The 20,212-nt window shown below is 33.8% G+C and overlaps 3 protein-coding genes across 6 annotated transcripts; 1 reads left to right on the forward strand and 2 right to left on the reverse strand.

Moving 5' to 3' along the window:
* Nucleotides 1-2,462: 2,462 nt before the first annotated feature.
* LOC118046513 (zinc finger CCCH domain-containing protein 17) lies at nt 2,463-6,050 on the forward strand. The gene is made up of 3 exons (XM_035055449.2): nt 2,463-2,891; nt 3,575-3,685; nt 3,849-6,050. Exons 1-3 carry the CDS (start codon nt 2,757-2,759, stop codon nt 5,814-5,816), a joined length of 2,214 nt encoding a protein of 737 aa, XP_034911340.1. The 5' UTR covers nt 2,463-2,756; the 3' UTR covers nt 5,817-6,050.
* Nucleotides 6,051-8,100: 2,050 nt separating this feature from the next.
* Nucleotides 8,101-11,740, reverse strand: LOC118046512 (26S proteasome regulatory subunit 8 homolog A). Its single transcript, XM_035055448.2, has 9 exons — nt 11,446-11,740; nt 10,932-11,029; nt 10,537-10,761; nt 10,352-10,414; nt 10,095-10,258; nt 9,350-9,506; nt 9,142-9,240; nt 8,947-9,057; nt 8,101-8,499 (listed from the first exon to the last, which is right to left on the reverse strand). Exons 1-9 carry the CDS (start codon nt 11,666-11,668, stop codon nt 8,359-8,361), a joined length of 1,281 nt encoding a protein of 426 aa, XP_034911339.1. The 5' UTR covers nt 11,669-11,740; the 3' UTR covers nt 8,101-8,358.
* Nucleotides 11,741-13,622: 1,882 nt separating this feature from the next.
* LOC118046511 (uncharacterized) lies at nt 13,623-18,394 on the reverse strand. Of its 4 annotated transcripts, none has more exons than XM_035055445.2 (4): nt 15,679-18,394; nt 15,324-15,427; nt 14,470-14,602; nt 13,623-14,027 (listed from the first exon to the last, which is right to left on the reverse strand). In XM_035055445.2, exon 1 carries the CDS (start codon nt 18,242-18,244, stop codon nt 15,899-15,901), a length of 2,346 nt encoding a protein of 781 aa, XP_034911336.1. In that variant the 5' UTR covers nt 18,245-18,394; the 3' UTR covers nt 13,623-14,027; nt 14,470-14,602; nt 15,324-15,427; nt 15,679-15,898. The 4 variants fall into 4 exon arrangements, with proteins under 4 accessions (XP_034911336.1, XP_034911338.1, XP_034911335.1 ...); XM_035055447.2 differs by having other exon boundaries at nt 14,470-14,614; XM_035055444.2 differs by having other exon boundaries at nt 15,324-15,477.
* Between the last annotated feature and the right edge of the window lie 1,818 nt (nt 18,395-20,212).

A 20,212-nucleotide genomic window follows, 5' to 3' on the forward strand; every position in this document is an offset into this window, starting at 1 on the left:
TTATGGTTATTTTTTAAAATATTTTTTATATTAAAATAATATTTTTTAAATTTTAAAAAATTATTTTTAAAATTAATACATAAAAAATAAAATATAAAAAAAAAATATTAATTTTTAATAAAAAAATTAAATTTTTAAAAAATATAATTGGTACATATTTCTAAATGTTTTGATGCATATTAAAAAATAATTTTTAAAAAATAATAAAAATAATTTCTCAAAAATATCCACCCTCGAAACCCAAAAGTCCAGGCTTTTACGTCAGAGAAGACATTAATCCTTGCGTACACGTTCTCCCAGAAACAGGCAGCTCCGCATCTACAATTTTCTGATTTACACCGATTTCAGAACCCATTCTGCACTACTACTGGCCTTTGCCTCAACCTCTGCCTCCTCTGCGTGAGGAGCATGAGGATAATCAGGCCTTTGTACCAATAAAACACCTGTTTTTTTTAAATTAATATTTTTTTTTATTTTTTATTTTAAATTAATATTTTTTTAATGTTTTTTAAAATATTTTAACGTGCTTATATCAAAAATAATTCTTAAAAAATTAAAAAATATATTATTTTTATATATTTTAAATAAAAATATTTTAAAAAAACAATCACTACCATACTAAAATACTATAATTAAAGGGATAACCATGACAAAGATAAAGATTATTTTTTAAATTATTTTTTTTAAAAAAAATATATTTTAAAATAATATATAATTTTTTTAAAAATATATATTTTTTACAACAAGATATTAAAACAACCTAAAAACATATAAAAAAATATAAATAAACAAAAATTGCAAAATTTACGTTCATCTAAAACCGTGTTTTTACCATGGTCCCGAAATGCTTGCTTCCAACAATTCTATTCTGATGCTAAAATAACCGTGTTATTACTCTTACAAATTGTGAGCTAAAATAAATGTTATGGAATGTATAATTCTTCATGTTATTTTCTTTGTAACCAAGAAACCAACAGGAACAAGAATCACTTCAAATGAATCTTAACTTATCCCTTTTTCCGGGACCTCTGCCTCCTGAAGTCTTCTGAAACAAGGAGAGGAAGACCACCGGCTCTGCTGTGGCTGTACTTGTCAATGGAAGGAAAAAAGGGTGTCCAAAGCAGACCCAGCGGATAAGAAATACACGGATCGCAGATATTCAAAACACAACCCTTTTAGCATTATCCGTTGGGCGACGACCAGTCAGCCTATCCTTTTGCTTTAATCTTATGAATACTGTATTACTAGTTTTTTCAATTATATCCTTTGAAGTTATGCTTATGTCGTTTTATTCACTCAAATTATTCTGCTCTTACTTCTGTTTTAACACTAAATTGACAATTAATTTTATTAAATACAATCCTAGCTTTATTTAAAAACCAAATTGAAATATTAATGGTCAAAATTGTTATAAGGGAAGAAACGAGGGCCATTTTCCACGAAAATGGTGTGCAAAAGTTCCACCTGCCCCCTCAAATTCTAATTTTCCTCTTTTGTTCTTGTTCTTTCGGGTTATTATGTTTTAGTGTAAATTTTATTTCCTGCATGTTTCAATTTTTGGACTTGAGCGATAAGTGTGAAGGTGGTTGAAAAAGTTGTAGAGAAAAAAAAATCTTGAATGACCGGATTTTGATCATTAATAATTTTAATTATAATGTTTGTAGATTTATCTAGAAGAGATGAACTCAATGAAGAAAGTTTTTACCTTTAATAATGCTAGAAAAATAGATGTGGGCTCGGAAATTTTTCCAGTTTGAATTTGAATTTTCAAGCATATTTGAAGACCTTATGAACTTGTTAGTGGGGTTATTGAGTTTTTTTTCTAATGATCTTTATGTGTTTTTAGATGAAAATTTAAGTTTGTATGATCCAAACACATTCAACCCTGATTTTTCAACTATTTTTGGCAGCCAAGACATGAACTAGGCAATAACATGATGTCTATTCAAGTAAATGATGTGTGATTACTTTTTTTTATAAATATATAAAAAGCAAGAAAATAAAATATTGTCCGATCGTTCAAGTAGGTGAATTTTAAATCCACTCACCCGTCTTAAAACTTTTTTTTTATTTGATAAAATTATTTTTAATCAAGGCTGTTACAATAAAATTAAAAAAATTATCCTATTAGTTTTTATTTAAAAATCATTATTATAATAGAAAAGATATTTTTTTATCAAGAAAAAAAAAAAAGGAAGGAGGGTATTGGCTAATTTTTTTTAAAAAAGCAAAGAAGGCATATGCAGCTGGTTCTCAAGAAGAGACGTTTCAAAAATATTTTAGAATTTTTTTTAAAAAAAAAATTATTTATTCTATATGTTTAAATTTTTTTTAATGTATTAATATTAAAAATGAATTTTTTTTTAAAATAATAATTCAATATATTTTTCAATTAAAAAATAATCTGAAAAGAACCACTCGTACCACACCGCGCACACTCTCGTTTCCTTCGACCTCCCTCTCACTCTCAAGCCCCACCCTTTTATCTGTTTTTGTGTCGTGGCGGCTCTTGTCATATCATACACTTCCTCTTCTCTTCTTCTTTTACATCTAATAATAAATAATAATTATAATCTCCGTTGCAAATAAGTATTCTTGGAGGATCGCCTCTCTCTCAATCTCTACTTATTTAGATTTATTATCACTCGCGCGATCCACTCCCAACTAGAGCTGCTGCATATTGGTTTATCGATCTGCAAGCAATTCTCTTGATCCTGAAAAAAACAACAATAATAACAAAGAAGAAGAGAACCGCCATGGTTGCGGCCACCCAACCACAACAACCACCACCTACACCTACTGCGTCCACAAAAACATCCGCCGAAGAAGAAGCCTTGAAAAGGAATACTGATTGTGTTTACTTTCTTGCTTCTCCTTTAACCTGCAAAAAGGTTCGCTTTTCTCTTTTCTTTTCTTTTTTCATCTCGCAATTAATGGTTGCCGATTTTTAGGGATCTAATTATAAGGGTTACAGATTCACGATTCACTTTTCTTTATATGTATATTAATTAGGTTTCTTCTTTGGGGTTTTGAGGAAAACCCTAATCAATTTCTTGAATATAATTGTCACTCTAGATCTCATCTTCTTAAGATCATCACATGATTTGTCTTGTGTTCTTAAATCTATCTGTGCAATGTTCAATTGAGTCTATAACTATGATTTCCCTTGTGGGTTTTAGTTTTTTGTTTCTTACCCATCCGTTTTAGGTAACTCATATGTTGTCTGTTGGCTGGGCTTCCGTCAAGAATGCTGATTTCTAAAAAACCTCTTGTGATGGTGTTTTCGGTAATTGGTTTGTTTTTATAGTCTTTAAAATGCGTTCATTTTTCAGACTGACTTCAAGAATAGTAATATTTGCCAGGCTTTGGGTAAAGTAGGCAAGTTGTGTTTTACGTTTCTTCCCTTAACTATGTCTTTCTGTCAAATCAATATCAAGTGTGCGATGTACCAAGTGTTCTTGATGTTTTATGATCTCGCTGTGGTTTTTAGAAAGAGTGGATTCTTGATTTTTTACCTTCTTTAGCAGTTGATTTTTTTTTTTTAACTGAAGCCCCTTGTTCTTTGTCTCAACAGGGAAGTGAGTGTGAGTATCGCCACAGTGAATATGCCAGGGTTAATCCTAGGGATTGCTATTTTTGGTTGAGTGGCAATTGCATGAATCCCAAGTGTGGGTTTCGTCATCCAGTAAGTCTTTGTTTTCTCGTCTTGTTTTGATGTTATGCACTTCTTGCTTGATTTGTTTCATTACTCTTTTAGCTGGTGGGAAGCTTTTTAATTTTGCAAGTTTGTCTTGATTAAATTGTTTTATCCGGTTTGTTAGTATCTGATATCTATTCTCTCATTTCAGCCCCTTGATGGCTTGTTTGGCAACCAAACAACAGCCTCTGCTGGATCTTCTTTGCCGCCGTCACATGCTGCTGCTGTAGCTGCCACACATGCTCCACACAATTCAGGCAAACAAGGAGTCCTGTGCATTTTCTTTCAGCAGGGATTATGCTTGAAAGGTGACAGATGTGCTTTCTCCCATGTACCAAATCATGCCAGTAATAGAGTTTCTCAAACAATGGCACTTACCCCTGGTACTGAGGCCCACCCTCCAAAAAAGGCTTTTGGTGGCCTTCAAAAGTGTACTCAAGAGCAGAAGCTTCCTCAAGTGAATTTATCAAAGGCTGTTGAAGCACCCACTGTAGCTAAACCTGTGTCAAAAGCTGAAGTTGCTTCAGCAAGGAACATTGCTGGTGTTGCAAGGAATGTAGTGCCACCCAAAAGCTCGGATGATGAAGTTCCCAGATATAAAGCATCAAATCTTCCTCCCGAGGTCAATGGAAATTCAAGTCGTTCCAATCAGTTGCATCTGTCACGGGTAGCAGATGATCATGTTAACCATAATGGAAAGGATGCTGATGAGTATTTGAGGGAGTCCTCTCCTGGTTTTGATGTTCTTGTGGATGATGAGTTGAGGGATTCTGATTATTACCACGGTGAAGATCAATTTGGAAGAGCAATAGGTCATGAAGGGAGGAACTTGAACTCTGTTGATGAATATGGCAGGGGCCATTCTGTTGATTATGGCTCGTTGCCTGATGACCAAGAAAGGTATGGTGATCCACGGGGCTATGATCCCTATGAACATATGCAAGGGCAGCACGCATGGGAGCAGCACAGGGCATCGTCAGAAAGAATGCTAGTGGCACCAGCACATCTGGAAAGGCGAGGTTACTCGAAAGCTGATAGCCCTGAGCACATTGAAGGATCAGATTTGCGTTATCTTTTATCGAAACAAAGGAGGGTTAACGGCTTGAGATCAGTTGTTAGTAATGATTTTGTCCCAGGCAATCATGTTGAGGAGCGAGGTTACCAGGGTTCTTCACGAAGGGACTCTCATCACTTACTCTCACATGAGAGCTCCATTAGTAGTCGTCTTCGTGGTAGAATAAAGCTTCCAGGAGGATCTCCCAACGAAGGTGGTGACTTGCATGCAGAAAGGGAAATTGACGGGGGCAGGAATCGGGGAAGATTGTCACCAGTAAGGTCCCTGATCTCTTCCCAGCAAGGGAGGTTCCGGGATAGAATGAAAGCTAGGGTGGAAGAGGATTACAATGAGGGGAGAAATTTTAGAGGTCCCCATGTGAGAAGAGAATTAGTAGATGATAAAATTACTAATTTTGCTGCTCCTAAAAGCCTTGCAGAGCTGAGAGGTGGGAAAAATGCAGAGGGTAAACCTCAGCAATCCCTTGGAAAGCGGAAGTACTTGGAAGATCATCCACCATCTGATGCTGATCTCTCATTTGAAGGGCCAATGCCTCTTAGTGAGATTCTTAAGAGAAAGAGAGGGGGTGGAGCTGCAGCTTCTGGTAGCAGAATATCATCTGTTATCGAGGTTGGCAATAATCAAAAGGAAAGTAGGCAAAGCCTCACCAGCAATTCCAACAACAAGGCAGTTGCGGAGACTCAAAGTGGATTTTCTTCGGTATTAAAGGACGATGACAGTAGCCAGATGCTAAAAAATAAAGAATCCAAGTTTGCTACTGATGATGCCCTTGGAATAGAAGGGGAAAACATTGAAATTGTTCATGGAAAGTCTTCTCAGCTACCTAATCCAAGTGAGATTGAGACTGAAGATGGGATGGTTGCTGATGACGGATTGGAAGATCACGAGTACGAGGGTGATGATCAGAGGGATGGTGATTATGAATATGAGCAGGCTGATGAAGGAGAGTACAATTACGAAGAGGGTGAAAACATAGATGAAGAGGAATATGAAAACGAAGATGGAGATGACTTTGCCAAGAAAATTGGTGTCGTGTTCTCATGAAGGATGAAAGATAGTTAAGGAGCAGCCCTACTGCCTTTTGCTCTAATTGTGGGTCATTGACGCCCATGGTGGGTTCTTTGGATTTGAGTAAGGGGCAGTTGCCACGGGTTTATTTTTCCTTGTAGAAGTAAAAGTAGGGATATCAAGTTCCTTTCTTGTATTAATTGCAAGAAACTCGTTTTATTGTATTTAAAACTCTCTGATTGAATGAGAATTTTGCTTGTGCTTGGAGCATTTCACTTTGCTTGCAAAGCCATAACTTGTAACAGTATAAAATTAATAAGAAAACTGTTACTCGTTTCTCACACTATTATTTCCGGTTGCTTTATATAATTTCAAATCTCTATTTGGTGAATTGATGAGTATTTCGTTTCTGCTTTTAGGTCACTATCGTTTTGTAATGAATTGCCGTGACAGATTGGAATGAGATGGTTCAGGAAACAAGAGCAAAACAAGGAAAGGGAAAGAAAGAAGGCTCGTGGCCAATTTCTTTAGCTGATGATTATTGGGTTTGGATTTTTGTTGCTCAGTATCATCGCTTGCTGGATGGTTGATAGATTTGCCTCAAGACTTCATTCTGTTCTGTCCCTCGCGGTATGGTGCAACATCTTCAAACTCAAGAAACGATGATTGCTGGATCTGGTCGCCTTAAGTAGCTAGTTTAAAAAACCTTGCATGTTCATTTTTTTTTTATAAATAAATTATCCAACTTATGACAGCACGACAGGTCAAATAACTAGTTTATAACTATTTATAAATAAATAAATTTGTGTTGTTATTAAATAAACATATTTTATATGCAAATAATTTAATATTTTATTTTATATATTTAAATATATATTTTTAAAAGTTATAATTAAATATATTTTTATTTTATTTTATTACCATATAAAATAATTTAAACTGGACTTAATAAAAAATTAGGAACATAAAATTTAATTATCTTTCAAATTTTAATAAGTAGTAGTTAGGATAAATACATATAACTTTTTAAAATAATAATTACTAAAAACATTTCACGTAAGATTATATGAGGGTAAATAGTTCAATTTGTCCTTATATAATTGAACAAGTCTCTAATATGTACTTATAATTTAATTGTTTCTATTTTATTTTTGTATAGTATACAAATTTTCAACTTATCTCTGTCAATATTTTCCATCCAAATTTACATAATTAATTTTTTTTATTTTGAAAAATTCCTTGATCTATACAATAATATATTTTTAATACTAAAAAAATCAATTTTTTTTAAAAAATTATAATGTTCGAGTTTTACAACTTTTCTATTTTATTCTTATATATAACTCAAGGGTAATTTTAGAATGAAAAATATAATTTTATCAATTTGGATGGACTGAATATATATATGGAGAATCAGATACTATACAATAAAGGAACAGATAGAACTAGAAATATAAGGACTTATTGGAAACTTTTCTAATTATACAAGGATAGATTGAATTATTTATGCATTATATTATTGTGAACACCTTCTATTTAAACATTTCTTTTCAGTTATATATGATGTGAATATAAATTAACAATAAAAGCATAAATAAAAAATTATAATTAATTGTTTTTTTTAATAAATATTGTATTTAAATTCATATTATCAATGTTTGTTCAAAGGAATAAAAAAATAACATTGGACGACAACAAAAAAATAGCTTACAAAAAAACTAACTAAGCATTCAATTTAATAAGTTGGCTAATTTTCATGTATTTTTTTTTCAATACTTTATGTTTTTGTTTGTTTGTTTTTAAGTTTTTTTTAGAGTTTTCATAATCAAAATAAATTGTTAGGGAGCTTTTTTTTTTTTTTAATAATAAACTCAGAATATGAGAGACTACCTAGTTCATCTTCCACTTTCAAAAAAATATAACATCCTATTTTGTTAATTGAAAAATAAATATATATGATACTTAAATAAAACAAAATTGTTTCCTTCAAAGCCAAATTACTAATTTGAGTCAATTGATCTTGTTTATTTTTTTTCAATAATAAACACATAATATGAGAGACTACCTCCAAAGAGACTGGCATTCCTTGGAACACGCAGCCCCAGGGCTACTACTTTCTGCAATTCAGGTCTTGGGCAGGAGGCTACGGAAACCCATCAAGGTCAACACTAGTTGTTAAGACTTGACCCAAGATGGGAGGTCCTACATTATTCAAATCCTACGCTTGGAACTTCTCCAATAAGCTATCCCCTCCTCAATTTCTGACCTGATCTCAAGCTTATCCAGGCCTTGCTCCTCGCACTTTTATATAAAGAATCAATAATCAAGAAGAAATAAATAATTCACATCAGGCATTCAGGATTACAAAGACAATACACGAACAACTCTTTCAAAACACAACAATCGCATGCCTATCCCTTGATCTCGTGAAAGAAATCATGTGCATGGTACTGACAAGGTCCAGGCAGGAAATCCAGTGGCATAAATATTCCATGAGCTAAATTGCTCTCCTATTCGATTCTTGAGACATTTTCATAGGTGAAAAAAACATAAAACACAGCAAGTTACAGAAACTGATTTATTTCCAGAGCTTCCGCAATGACATGTTCTTCTCTGTCTCCTTCTTCATGACCTTTGCTACAGCCATCTCAAAATCTTCTTGTGTAACATGGACCCTCCTCTCTCTTAGAGCAAACATTCCGGCCTCAGTGCACACCGCCTGTGAAAGCATAACAAGATGCAAGCAAGCATCAAACATGGTCACAATTTAATCAAAACTGCTTGTACATCTGTTGAGACGTCTTTCTGTTTCATGATACAATAAAAATACCTTTCCCCCCCACCAATTTTCACCAAGGACATTCAAAGAAACATTACCCAAAACAGTAGTTAGATACTACTTAGATGGAGGAGAAATGAAAATTGTATGTATCACAGGAACAAGTTAAACAGTTTTTGATCGATTTATCCCTATCCCCTTTCTTATCTTTGTTTATTTTATTTTTTATTTCATTGAATTAAATAAAATAGAGCTTCAATTCTCCTTGTCATGTCTTTCCAAATATTACCTAATTGCTCCAGGAGATAAACAATTTTCCAATTACTTAAGCATTCAGAACAATAAATGCGAGAGGTGTAAAAGAAACTGATATAGCGAGAAAAATACCTTGAGCTCTGCACCAGAGGCCCCATTCATCTTCTCAGCTATCTTCTTCATATCAATCCCACGCATTAAATTCATCCTTCTTGAATGGATTTTCACGATATCAAAACGAGACTGCATATTCATTACCCATTGCATCACTCTTTATGGAACAGAATAAGCAAAGAAAACAGTCAAACAAATGAAAATTATACATACATCCACGTTGGGATTTGGAAATTCAATCTTCCTGTCAATTCTTCCTGGCCTAAGGAGAGCTTGATCCAGAATATCAATCCGATTTGTAGCCATCAAAACCTGTCAAAAAGTTTGCCAGAAAAGGTAGTGAGTACCATTAATAACTATGTCAATACCTTGCATAGTTTCCCCCTATTTGATCTACTTCCTTCTGAAGGTACTCCAGTACCTTGATCTTGTTTGATGCTTCAAATCCATCCAGCTGATTGAGGAGCTCCAGCATAGTACGCTGCACCTCACTGTCACCATTGCCACTGCCAGATTCCATTCGAGCGGATCCAATACTATCAATTTCATCCATGAAAATGATTGATGGAGCATGCTCTCTGTGACAAAACCATCAACCCAGAAATCATACCGAGATATAAGATGTGAAATGTAAGTAAAGTATATAAGCAAACAGATTTGTGCACCATAACATAAGGCTATAAACGAACAGGTAAATGGTGATCAAAATTAGGCTACAACTAAGCATTTGAAATGTAAGAAGTTAGAGCATGTGAGATGACCAACTCTAGAAAAAAAAAAGGATAAAATATAGAGCATGTTAGATGACCAATTCTAGAAAGAAAAAAAAAGGATAAAATATTTCTTTCAAATGGATCATAGTTTTCAAAATCAGAATGGTAACTTTATTTCTCCCAAGCTGCAACTTTCCAGAATGGAGGCATAATGTGTTGTGTCTGGTATGCCAGAATTGTAGTTTAACTCATGCCACAAACATATTTAATCTGGCAACATGGCCCCTTTTCCTGATTATGGTTCATTTATTAAAATAGTGAGCCCTACTGCCTTCTATCACAGCAGTTGAAAATAAAATATGGGAGGAATTTAATCATATATACTTCAAGAAAAGGGCCTTAAAACACTAAGAATCAATTGAGCGCGAGGTGCAAGTAAAAAAAGAGACAGACCTTGCCATAACAAAAAGCTCTCTGACCATTCTAGAGCCTTCTCCAATGTATTTCTGAACTAATTCAGAACCTGAAACCCTGATGAAAGTACAGTCAGTGTGATGAGCCACTGCCCTAGCCAGTAGAGTTTTTCCTGTGCCAGGAGGTCCATAAAGGAGAACACCCTATGACATTAGGGAAAGAGACAGAGAGAGATTTAGTCCAAAATCCAAGTACACCAAAGGTGTTAATATAGAAAAAACTTCATGACACAATACCTTTGGTTGAGCAATTCCAAGACTCTCAAACAATTCAGGGTGTTTGATTGGAAGTTCAATGACCTACCAAGGTGTCAAGACAAAGTAACAGGAAGCAATGAGAAAATCAAAAACCTAACATGGCTGTTATAATCACAGAACAAGGAAATCCTTGGACGGAACCAAAAACAAATGAATATACAAACCTCCTTAATCTCTTTAATTTGTTGATCAAGACCACCGATCATGTCATAGGTGGAATCTGGAACTTTTTCAACCTTCATGAGGTTGACCAAAGGATCCACTTTGCTTGGCAAGATCAAGTGAAGAACATAGCTGTCATTGCGAAGGGCAACCCTTGTTGATGGAGTGATCTTTGTGATATCAATACTTTTATCAATATCAACAACATACTTCCCCTCTGGATGAACCTAAAAAAAGGCCACTTAGTTTTATCTATACGTTAATAACACATAAATATTCCAAAGCTTTTAAACGAATTGAGTGCTTACCATCAAAATACTCAATAGAGAACGGACCATGACATGGCATAATAAAAAGTACATTGACTTGCATTGAACAAAAAGAACAGATACTGTACCTTAACTAACACCTTGTTCTTCCCCATTACTTTGACAACTTCACCAACATATGACCCAGGCTCTTGAAGTAGCTGCGACTCTTCTCTAAGCATCCTGACTAAACATGTCAAAAGTTAACAATGTCATTCAACCTGTACGTTAAGTAATGGCAGATGAAATCCATCATCAAGTTGACGAATCCAGTAGCATAAAACCGAAATGGTCGTGCAACCCATGATAAGCTTATATATCCCACGAACCGTAGTAGCTAACGAAATCACCACAACAAGGACAGGTTCCCAAAATTAGGAATAATTTACAAAAAGACGTGTACAGATTCTTTGTATTCTGTTATTTCCCCCTAAATATTTGGTTTTCAATTATTATTGTTGATGTCGTGGAGAAGGTAAGAAAAACCCTAGCTAAGCTATCAACAGATCAAATAATGAAACCCTAACTAATATGTTATGATCTATCTATTCATCTATAGAAAAAAATAAAAAACTAATAAATCTGAGTCGATTTAAAACCCACCTCTGGAATTAAGGCCATTGCGTTGCGCTTCGAGGCGATTAAGATTGTGGGATTTTTGGCGGACAAGGAGCTGAAGCTCATGGATGTGTTGGAGATAGTACTGCTTCAAACCCTCTCCTTGCCTCGCCGCTCCGGTTTTCGCCGAGCAGCTCTCCTCCGCTATCATCGTCATCGTTGATTCTGTTTGCTGCTGTTGCTTCCTCTCCACTCCTACAGTTGCCATCGCGATTGATTGTTTTTTATCTGTTGTTGTTGTTGCTGTTGCAAATATCGTTATTTAATTTAAAGGTTTCTTTTCTGGTAAGTCAAAAATACTAATAATTAATCTAATTTAAATGGCAGGCAGTCCATCCCATGTTTTGTGGGCCTGAGGCGGTTAGCCCTCCAGCGGTTAGGCCCTGCGGTAGCAAAGTACTTTTAGTTGATAAAACTGTGGGTTGAAATTGAGGTTGAAGAAAAAGTAGTTTTAAATTTGGTAAGAATAATTTTTTTTAATTTATTTTATATTTAATTTAAGACAAAATCGCACTACGAGTAACTTAATTTAAAAAAAAAATTATTGTTCGTGTGAATAGTGCGAGTGAAATCAATTAACTACACTGGTAATAATTTAAAAAAAAAAAAAACCTGTTTCAGCGAACAGTGCATTCCTCCACTGTTTCAAAAAATTCAAAAAAAAAAATTGTTTAGTAAACATTGGAGGCATGTACCATGCAAAAAGCCTTAAATAATTTTTTTTATTTAACCAAACACTAAGCAAGGGTGTGAAAAAACGCAACCTTTACCTCGTAGCCAAATGCTCTAAAAAAAATTATATATATATATATATATATATATATATATATATATATATATATGTATAAAAAGCTTATTAAAATAATAATATTCTGTTCCACACGATGCACAACTTATATATAAAAACTGTTGAAAATATGTTATATGGCTATTTGCATATCTATAAACTCGATATAGAAATGCAAACTTTAAGACAAAAAAAAATAATCCTGCTGTAAGACCAAACTTTATGGCTATATGCATATTTTATAATTTATTATAAAGGATAGAAAAAGGAAACAAAATATATATTTTTCTCCAAAATTTGAGTTATACACGGTAACAAGTTTGATCATTGTGTGTTTTTGCATCCTCATATCTGGTGTATACTTTGGATATGGTAGGTTCAATCTTTTTTATTGCATAACGTGGTGGAGTTCAGCTCTCCACCAGGTTTCCTTTGAGTATCTTTGTAGGGTTAATACTCTTCTACTTCTTGTAAAAAACAAAATACAAGGACCAAAGTAAATTTTAAAAATATTTCAAGGATCAAAATACACATCAGTAGAGATTTAATGCTGTGAGAACATTGTAGATGTCAGTTTTTAATGGCATTTGTATCACTAATTAATGGAAGGATGTGATGATAGTGAAAATATAAAGATGACATTAAAATAAAATAATATGGAAATCTTAAAAAAAAAAAAAAAAAAAAGGAGAGTTGAACTTGGAGTTCTACCTAAGAAAAAACTTGAAGACCAATTGCCGATCATAGTAGAAAAGCACCACCTTAAGAAAAAAACCCACACACACCCACACCTCAAAATCGGAATGGCATCAGTGTTTGTGAGCATTCCCTTGGAAATTTGGAGTTTTTTTTTCTTTTTTCTATCATGGAATTCTGGACTTCTTTTAAATTCGTTTCCAACGAAGAAACGTTATCCGGACCCCTAATTGATTATTACTATTTATTTTTTATATTTTAAATGTATTTTTTTTAAAAAAAAAAATTATTTTATTTTATTTTTTTCTTTGTTCTGAATTAATTTTTTATATCATTTTAATGTACTGATATCAAAAATAATTTTTCTTTGCTTTGAATTAATATTTTATTTTAATATTTTTTATAGGTTTAACGAGTTAAGCCAATTAATTTAATTTTTAATTTTTAATTAATTTTATCAATTAATATTATATTTGATTGAGAATTAAATTTTATAATTTATTTTAATTTATTTTTTATCAAATTATTTTAATTTTATGATTCGAGTTATGAATTTGATGAATTGACTCATTATTTTTTTAATATATTTTTTTAAAAATTTTTTAAATTAGACTAATTAAAAACTAAACTTTGTTATTGCGAATCAATTAAACTGTTTTGGCTCACGTGGACCTGCCCATGAAAAAAATTTCATGTTTCTTGTGGTAGCTTCAAATTCGAAAAAGAGATACATATTGTTCATTTTGAACAATTTGATTGGTACTGCATCAGCTGATTGCCTCTTACGATGTCACCTAAACTAGTTTCTTCGGGATAAATAGAGAAGAAATTGAACCGAAAGCTGTATAGATGCAAATCAGCATTGCTCTAGTCACCCACCATAGCCAGATAAAGAAAATCCGATTCTGTAAACATAGCAGGTCAGACCGAACTAAACAAACAGCATTGCCAAGCTGTTTCTAAAAAGGGTGGTGTGATGTTTGAAAGCAGCCGCTCTGCATGCAAGCAAACTCTCTAGCAGCTCAAGTTCACCATGGATGTCTCACAAGGTTCACCATGGATGCATTGCAACCCTTTCCCTTGCCTGATGGATAAAAGATGGTCAAAAAAAAACACTGAATAATATTTAAGCAGAAGTCAGTAAACTTAGGCATTAAAGCAACCCCCCATTAAATACGTGCACAAGTATGTTGACACGTCTGTAAGTGCATTGAAAAACTAATTGGCAAGGACAACAACGTGCTTAAATCAATTTCAGCTAGTTTTGGTTTCTGGGTTTTGAAGAAGATATCTTAAGACTACTATGAAACTCGAGCTACGAATGAATTGATGTGTTCCATGACTCAATAAACCTGCCACCACCACTCCATGGAGCAAGACAAAGATAGTGAAACATATAACGACAGCCACACTAGGCCATGTGTCACTGTAACTCCCAATACGGAACTGATGATGTAAAACAACAGACAGCAAGCATAAGAACACAGGGAGGGAATATCAAGCTGCAATGTGTTTCTGTGCTTTACCTTTGCACAAAATATAAGAACTATAATTCCCTTCCAGCTCAACAAGAATTCCTTTTCATCTGGACAGCAGGTCATAAGTGCATCCACAAAAACAGTACTTCCATTTTTTGCTAATGAATCCATAGCTCGTACCCTGCATCCATCACTTCAACAATTAACATTTTAGAACCAAATCCTAGATATGCTCCCTCTAACCCTTAATTATCACCAGCCTTTTTCAAAAAGATTTGAAGATGCATGTATTATCATTGTCTATAGCTCTCTATTATTCAGGATTGAAGTCTTACTTGATCTTATAAAATATTGCATGACAATTTTAGAGTTCAAATTCCTTTTGAATTATCTATTGAGGGATAGAATTGTTTTCTTATCCTTGAGTAGCTATTGTGGGATACTTTTCTTAGCCTGTTTATGGTGCTACTGCTGAGGCTTTTAGAGTTCTTTAGCAGCCATTCAACAAAAATGGAATGCGTTTTATCTTGATTTTCTATATTTTTTTTGAAGCTCTATCTTAAAATATTGCGGACAATTTTTTTTCTAATTAAATTTCTTCTACTTATAATAAAGATTTTTTTTTTTGGTAAAATTAGAACAACCATTAATAAGATGGGAGAAAATATCAAATATATAATTTTTTATAATTGAGCAACTGCTGGGAGATGATTGCCCAAGTTCTACATGATAGTATCATTATCTCCATCTCTTTTAATTGGTATGCCCCAATCCGACCCTAATCAGTAGAACAACAGCCCAAGGGAAACCATTGACCAAACAGAAAAACATAAGACATACTGAGTATACAATTATCAGAGACATTTTCCAGAATATATAAATTTCGACAAAGCAAAATTTACCTTGCTGATCAAAGAGGTCAGGTCAGAATGCAGTTCAATTGAACATCCAGTTTCCTCGCAATGTTTAATTGCTTTCAATTGGTTGATATTGTGTACAGGAGTACCTGAAACTCCATTACTTAAGTATAAATCTTCCAACTTGAGAACCAACCATCTGCATAAGAAAATTGAGTAGTATGTTCAAGTGAAACACCGAAGAAAAGTTAAATATCATCAGCATCAACTCTGGTTCAACCATTTCCATTCAGAGTGGTTTTCAAGTTTAATCAATGTCCGTGAAACTAATAAAGTTACTATATACAATGCTTCTACTGTTATAACTGAAAACCTGAAGAATCCACAGTTTACCACTCACCTCCAAAGTAATGTTTGGAAGCCTTGAATCGGGCATAAATGCTACAACTTTTCTTCCAACAGTCATGAGAATGCTGCTACCTGGAAACTCATTTAACAGATCTGCATCTGCAAAGAGCTCATGAAGCAACATTGAAATCAGTGAACTGGCAACAAAAACCGTGTCTGGACAGTTAACCCATCCAAGCAAAGGCGCCAGAAAAGCCTTGTGCCTTGAATTTTTATTTTCTAAAATTAGAAAAATCTAAATCATCTCGAGTTTGAATATTAGGAACTGCAGGATTGCTGTTGCCATGAATTAGACCCTTTTCCACCAATTCATTTTGCAGTTCAATAGCTTCATCGATATTTCCTAGTTCATAATGCTTTCTCAATAGACGGGTACACAGAGTCTCATCAGGAATGATACCCTTTCCAATCATCTCAGCAAGAAACTTTCTTCCTTGCTGCACTTGGCCACATTGTGACAACCCCCAGACCAGGGAAGTATATGCATACAGATCAAGTTCTATACCCATTTCCATCATCTTGTTTCGCATATTCAATGCTTCTTGAAAGTTCCCATGCTTCAAATTTCCATCTATCATTGCAGTATAAGCAATTTTATCTGGAATCATATTTTTGTCTTGCATTTCATCAAACAGCTTCTTTGCATCTCCAATACAATTATTTTTACAAAGACCGTCAATAAGGGCTGTATAAACTGCAACATTGGGTTGTAAATCATGGTCTGGCATCTTGCCAAAGTAATAAATTGCCTCTTGAACTAAACCCCTTTTGCACAAACCGTCAATTAATGCACAAAATGTCACAACTGTAACCTCAGTACCCAAGTCCCGCATCTCTTCTAGCAGATTGATTGCTTCTGTGTGATTCCCTGCCTTAAAGTAAGCATCCATTAGTGTTGTATATATGACAGGGTTGGCACCTATACCAGACTCCTTCATTTCGGTCATTATAATCTTACATTCTTCAAGCTTACTTTCACTGCAAAGACCCCAAACAATGGTTCCCCAAAGCAATATGTCTGGTTTGATATCTTTTTTTCTCATTTCATTGAATAACTCCATGGCTTTATCCATGCTCCTAACCTTGATGTGCCCATGAATAAGGGCAGTATAAGCTTGCAGATTAGGAGTTACCCCAGCTTTCCCCATTGCCTTAAATAACTCTTCTGCTTCATTCATCATCCCTTCTTCACAAAGGCCATCCAGCAAAGTCGTGTATGTAACAATGTTCAAGTCAACATGTTCCTGCAACATCTCATCAGCCAGCATGAAAGCCTCACCTAGATTGCCAGCTTTACAATTTGCATCAATTAAAGAGCTATATGTGAATTCATTGGGTAACAAACCAACACGGGTCATATCCACAAAAAATTTAATTGCCATTTGCATCATTCCCTCCTTGCATAAAGCATCGATTAATGTGCTATAAGATATGACATTTGGTTTCAAATCTTTATCCTTCATCTCACGAAAAAATTCAAAAGCTCTAGGCATTCCTTTAAATTTACAGAAAGAGTTAATCAAGGCATTGTAGGTTATTACATCGGGTTCACAACCCATAAACTTCATTTCTTCAAATAAGCAAACAGATTCATCCAGCAACCCAATCTTACCATATCCATCAATAAGTGAGTTATATGTAACAATATCTGGCGTTAACCCCATCTTTTTCATCTGTTCAAACAAGCTTCTAGCAGTCAGCATATCCCCCTCTTTGCACACATGACCTATCATAATATTATATGTAAATACCGTTGGGGCAATACCAGCCCCAACCATGTCCCTAAAAAAACCCCTTGATAAGTCCCCTTCCCCTGCCTTTGACAGCCTATGCAAAAAGGCATTACAAGACCGTGCCTTTGGCAACACCCTAAACTTGGTCATCCTCAAAAAACACTGACCAGCAGCCTCAAGCATTCCTAGTTCAACCAAAACACTAAACAAGGCATCAAAAACACCAAACCCCGGAACACAAACATTCCTCGTAGTCCATAAAATTTCAAAAACATCAGAGCCCGGCAAAACCCAGCTGGATAAAACCAATTCCTTCAGAATATTATTAGCATCAAAGTACATTCTAGCATAAAACAAAATGTGCACTAATATACAATAGGATTCAGTAGTGTGGCGAAACCCAACTCGGGTTTTAGCCCATTTGAAGAATTTCAAAGCCAATTTTGGGTCTTGTTTGAATTCAACCAAAACCCGAGACACCCATATTGGGGCTAAGGAAGACTGAATTGAACCAACGACCCTTGGGTCATTCCATTGATCTTGTTGAATGATTTTAGTCATTGAAACTTTGTCTAAAACATCAAAAAAATTGGCGGGGTTTGAGTTTGATTTGGTTACAAATGGGAACCTAAGTATGCAAAGGACGCCAGTGAAGCAGCAAGATATTAAACAAGCACGTGTAGTTGTTGTTGAAGGTGAAGAGAAAATGGAAGAGAGGTGATGATTGCAAGGAGGGCTTACTCTTCGAGGTAAACTGCTACCCAAATTGCGGAGAGAAATTAACATTTTGAAGAGGAAACTGATAGCTGCTTCAATATGCCTCATTTGTGTTTTGATGCAATCATAGTTTTTTGTGAGTGATTTTGGATTAGTGATAGAAAAATTAGGGTTTATGTATTAGGAGACAAGGAGGGTTTATGAGCTTTTTTAGATGTTCTCGGCAGCTATGGTGTGTACCAGTGTCAATTCTGAACATTTTTAGTATTTGGAGTCCTTTGACTCACGGGCCAAGCCCATGCTTTCTATGTGTAATATGAAAAATAACTTATAGCATCCTCCTTAGATCTTTGGTCCGTAATATATGGCGGTCGCATCAAAAACACAATTTAAGTGTAAAAAAAATATAAAGACTATGCTAAGCGTGTTTTTTTAAAAAAATATATTATAAAAAAATGATGTATATTATATGACACTTTTTTAAAATATAAAATGATATTTTTGTATTAAAATATTTAGATAATAACATATTATATTGACTTAGATCAATTCTAATTAAACCACAATAAAACATGACTCAACGTCATAAAAAATAAATTAAAAATAATTGAGGTTTAATTTTCGATTAACCCAATATGGAAATGATTAAATTTTTTTTAAAAAAATCAATTTAGAAAGAGAAAAAAAAAATTATCCTAGTCAACTTGTTAAACATGCAACTTTACTTGTAAAATTGAGATAATCTCACAAAAATCAACTAAAAAAATACAAAAATTAATTCTCAAACCAACCTATAGCAGCAGAAGGTTGAAAATTAAAAAAATTAAAAAACTCGATCCTTAAAAAACTCGATCCTTAATAACTCCAATGTTGATGAAGAAATTAAAAAACAAGTATTTTAAAAAATAACCTAAAAAATATACAATGCAACATAGGCTAACCTTTCAAATTATTGACCCTGGTTACGAGTTCATGATTCTCTCATACAAAGCAAACTGGAAAAAATCATGAAACTCAATTCATAATTAACCTCATATCGATAAATGAAATTAAAAAACAAACTCATTAAGAAAAATAATTCAAAACAAAACAAATAACAATTAATATAATAATGACCAAACTTGAAATAAAAATAAACTAGTGGGACACCTTGGTATCTTGGAGAGAATTTGCTCGAAAGTTGAGGAAAGGGGGAGGGGGGAGGTGGAGAAGAAGAAAAAACCCTCAACGTGCCATCAATTTACACACGCACCGCATCATGAGTGAGAGCTCACCGAGACACATCTAACGCCACCAAGAAAGGCGGCACTCCAATGCTAGAGGAAACTGCAAGCATCATTTAAGCACGACGACATCCTTCACATGTTAGCGCTTGCTATGCACGTGCCACCCTTTTTGTTGCTGTCTATTTACCCAAATCCTTGTAATTGTTTTCAGTTTCACATTTTCTTCCTCGTGTCTTAATTTTTCTAGATCAATAAAATTCAACTCTATTTCATAAAACCAAGCATTAACCACAACTTATAATTGTTTTTCAACATCGTTGGATATCCATATTAAGGTAATAAAAAACACACTATTAAGTCTAATTTTAAATAAATTAAATGTTATCAGATTAAGTTGAAAAAAAAAATGAGTGAAGAAAAAAAAGGATGACATTTCCTCTCCTTGTGCAATCTAGACCTAGACTACTTCAAGAAAGAAAGGTTGAATGTTTGTTGTTCAAATTTCGTCTCTATTTTCTCAATTATTTTAAATGAATAAAATTTTATTTATTTTTTTTCAAACTAAATGTTGATTTTTTCTTGAAATTGTACGAACTGCACCTGAATTTAGTTAAATCAAATTATCAAATTTGATCTCAATTCAACTCAATTAAAAAAAAAAACTCGAGTGAAAAAAAAAATTATTATTACATTCCATAACAAATATGTGTTGGTGTTCACAAAATATCCATTTGTTGTGGAATTGTAATTGTAAGCTTGCAATTTTTAACTACCACCGTGCTTTAATTTGTTCACCCACCAAAGTGGTGTCAATGTCTAGACATTTATATTTTATAAAAACGGGTATTTG

The sequence above is a fragment of the Populus alba genome, chromosome 10 (genome assembly GCF_005239225.2).
Source record: "Populus alba chromosome 10, ASM523922v2, whole genome shotgun sequence".
NCBI classification, from domain to species: domain Eukaryota; kingdom Viridiplantae; phylum Streptophyta; class Magnoliopsida; order Malpighiales; family Salicaceae; genus Populus; species Populus alba.

Excerpts from the sequence above, each read along its gene's own strand:
- LOC118046512 (XM_035055448.2), bottom strand. The coding sequence starts at position 11,668 with ATGGCAACTGTAGGAGTGGAGAGGAAGCAACAGCAGCAAACAGAATCA. Across the intron at positions 11,030-11,445 it reads CAATGGCCTTAATTCCAGAG|TCAGGATGCTTAGAGAAGAG; the intron begins GTGGGTTTTAAA and ends TGACATGTTTAG. Across the intron at positions 8,500-8,946 it reads CCTCTGGTGCAGAGCTCAAG|GCGGTGTGCACTGAGGCCGG; the intron begins GTATTTTTCTCG and ends ATGCTTTCACAG.
- LOC118046513 (XM_035055449.2), top strand. The coding sequence starts at position 2,757 with ATGGTTGCGGCCACCCAACCACAACAACCACCACCTACACCTACTGCG. Across the intron at positions 2,892-3,574 it reads CTCCTTTAACCTGCAAAAAG|GGAAGTGAGTGTGAGTATCG; the intron begins GTTCGCTTTTCT and ends TTGTCTCAACAG. Across the intron at positions 3,686-3,848 it reads AGTGTGGGTTTCGTCATCCA|CCCCTTGATGGCTTGTTTGG; the intron begins GTAAGTCTTTGT and ends CTCTCATTTCAG.
- LOC118046511 (XM_035055445.2), bottom strand. The coding sequence starts at position 18,244 with ATGAGGCATATTGAAGCAGCTATCAGTTTCCTCTTCAAAATGTTAATT.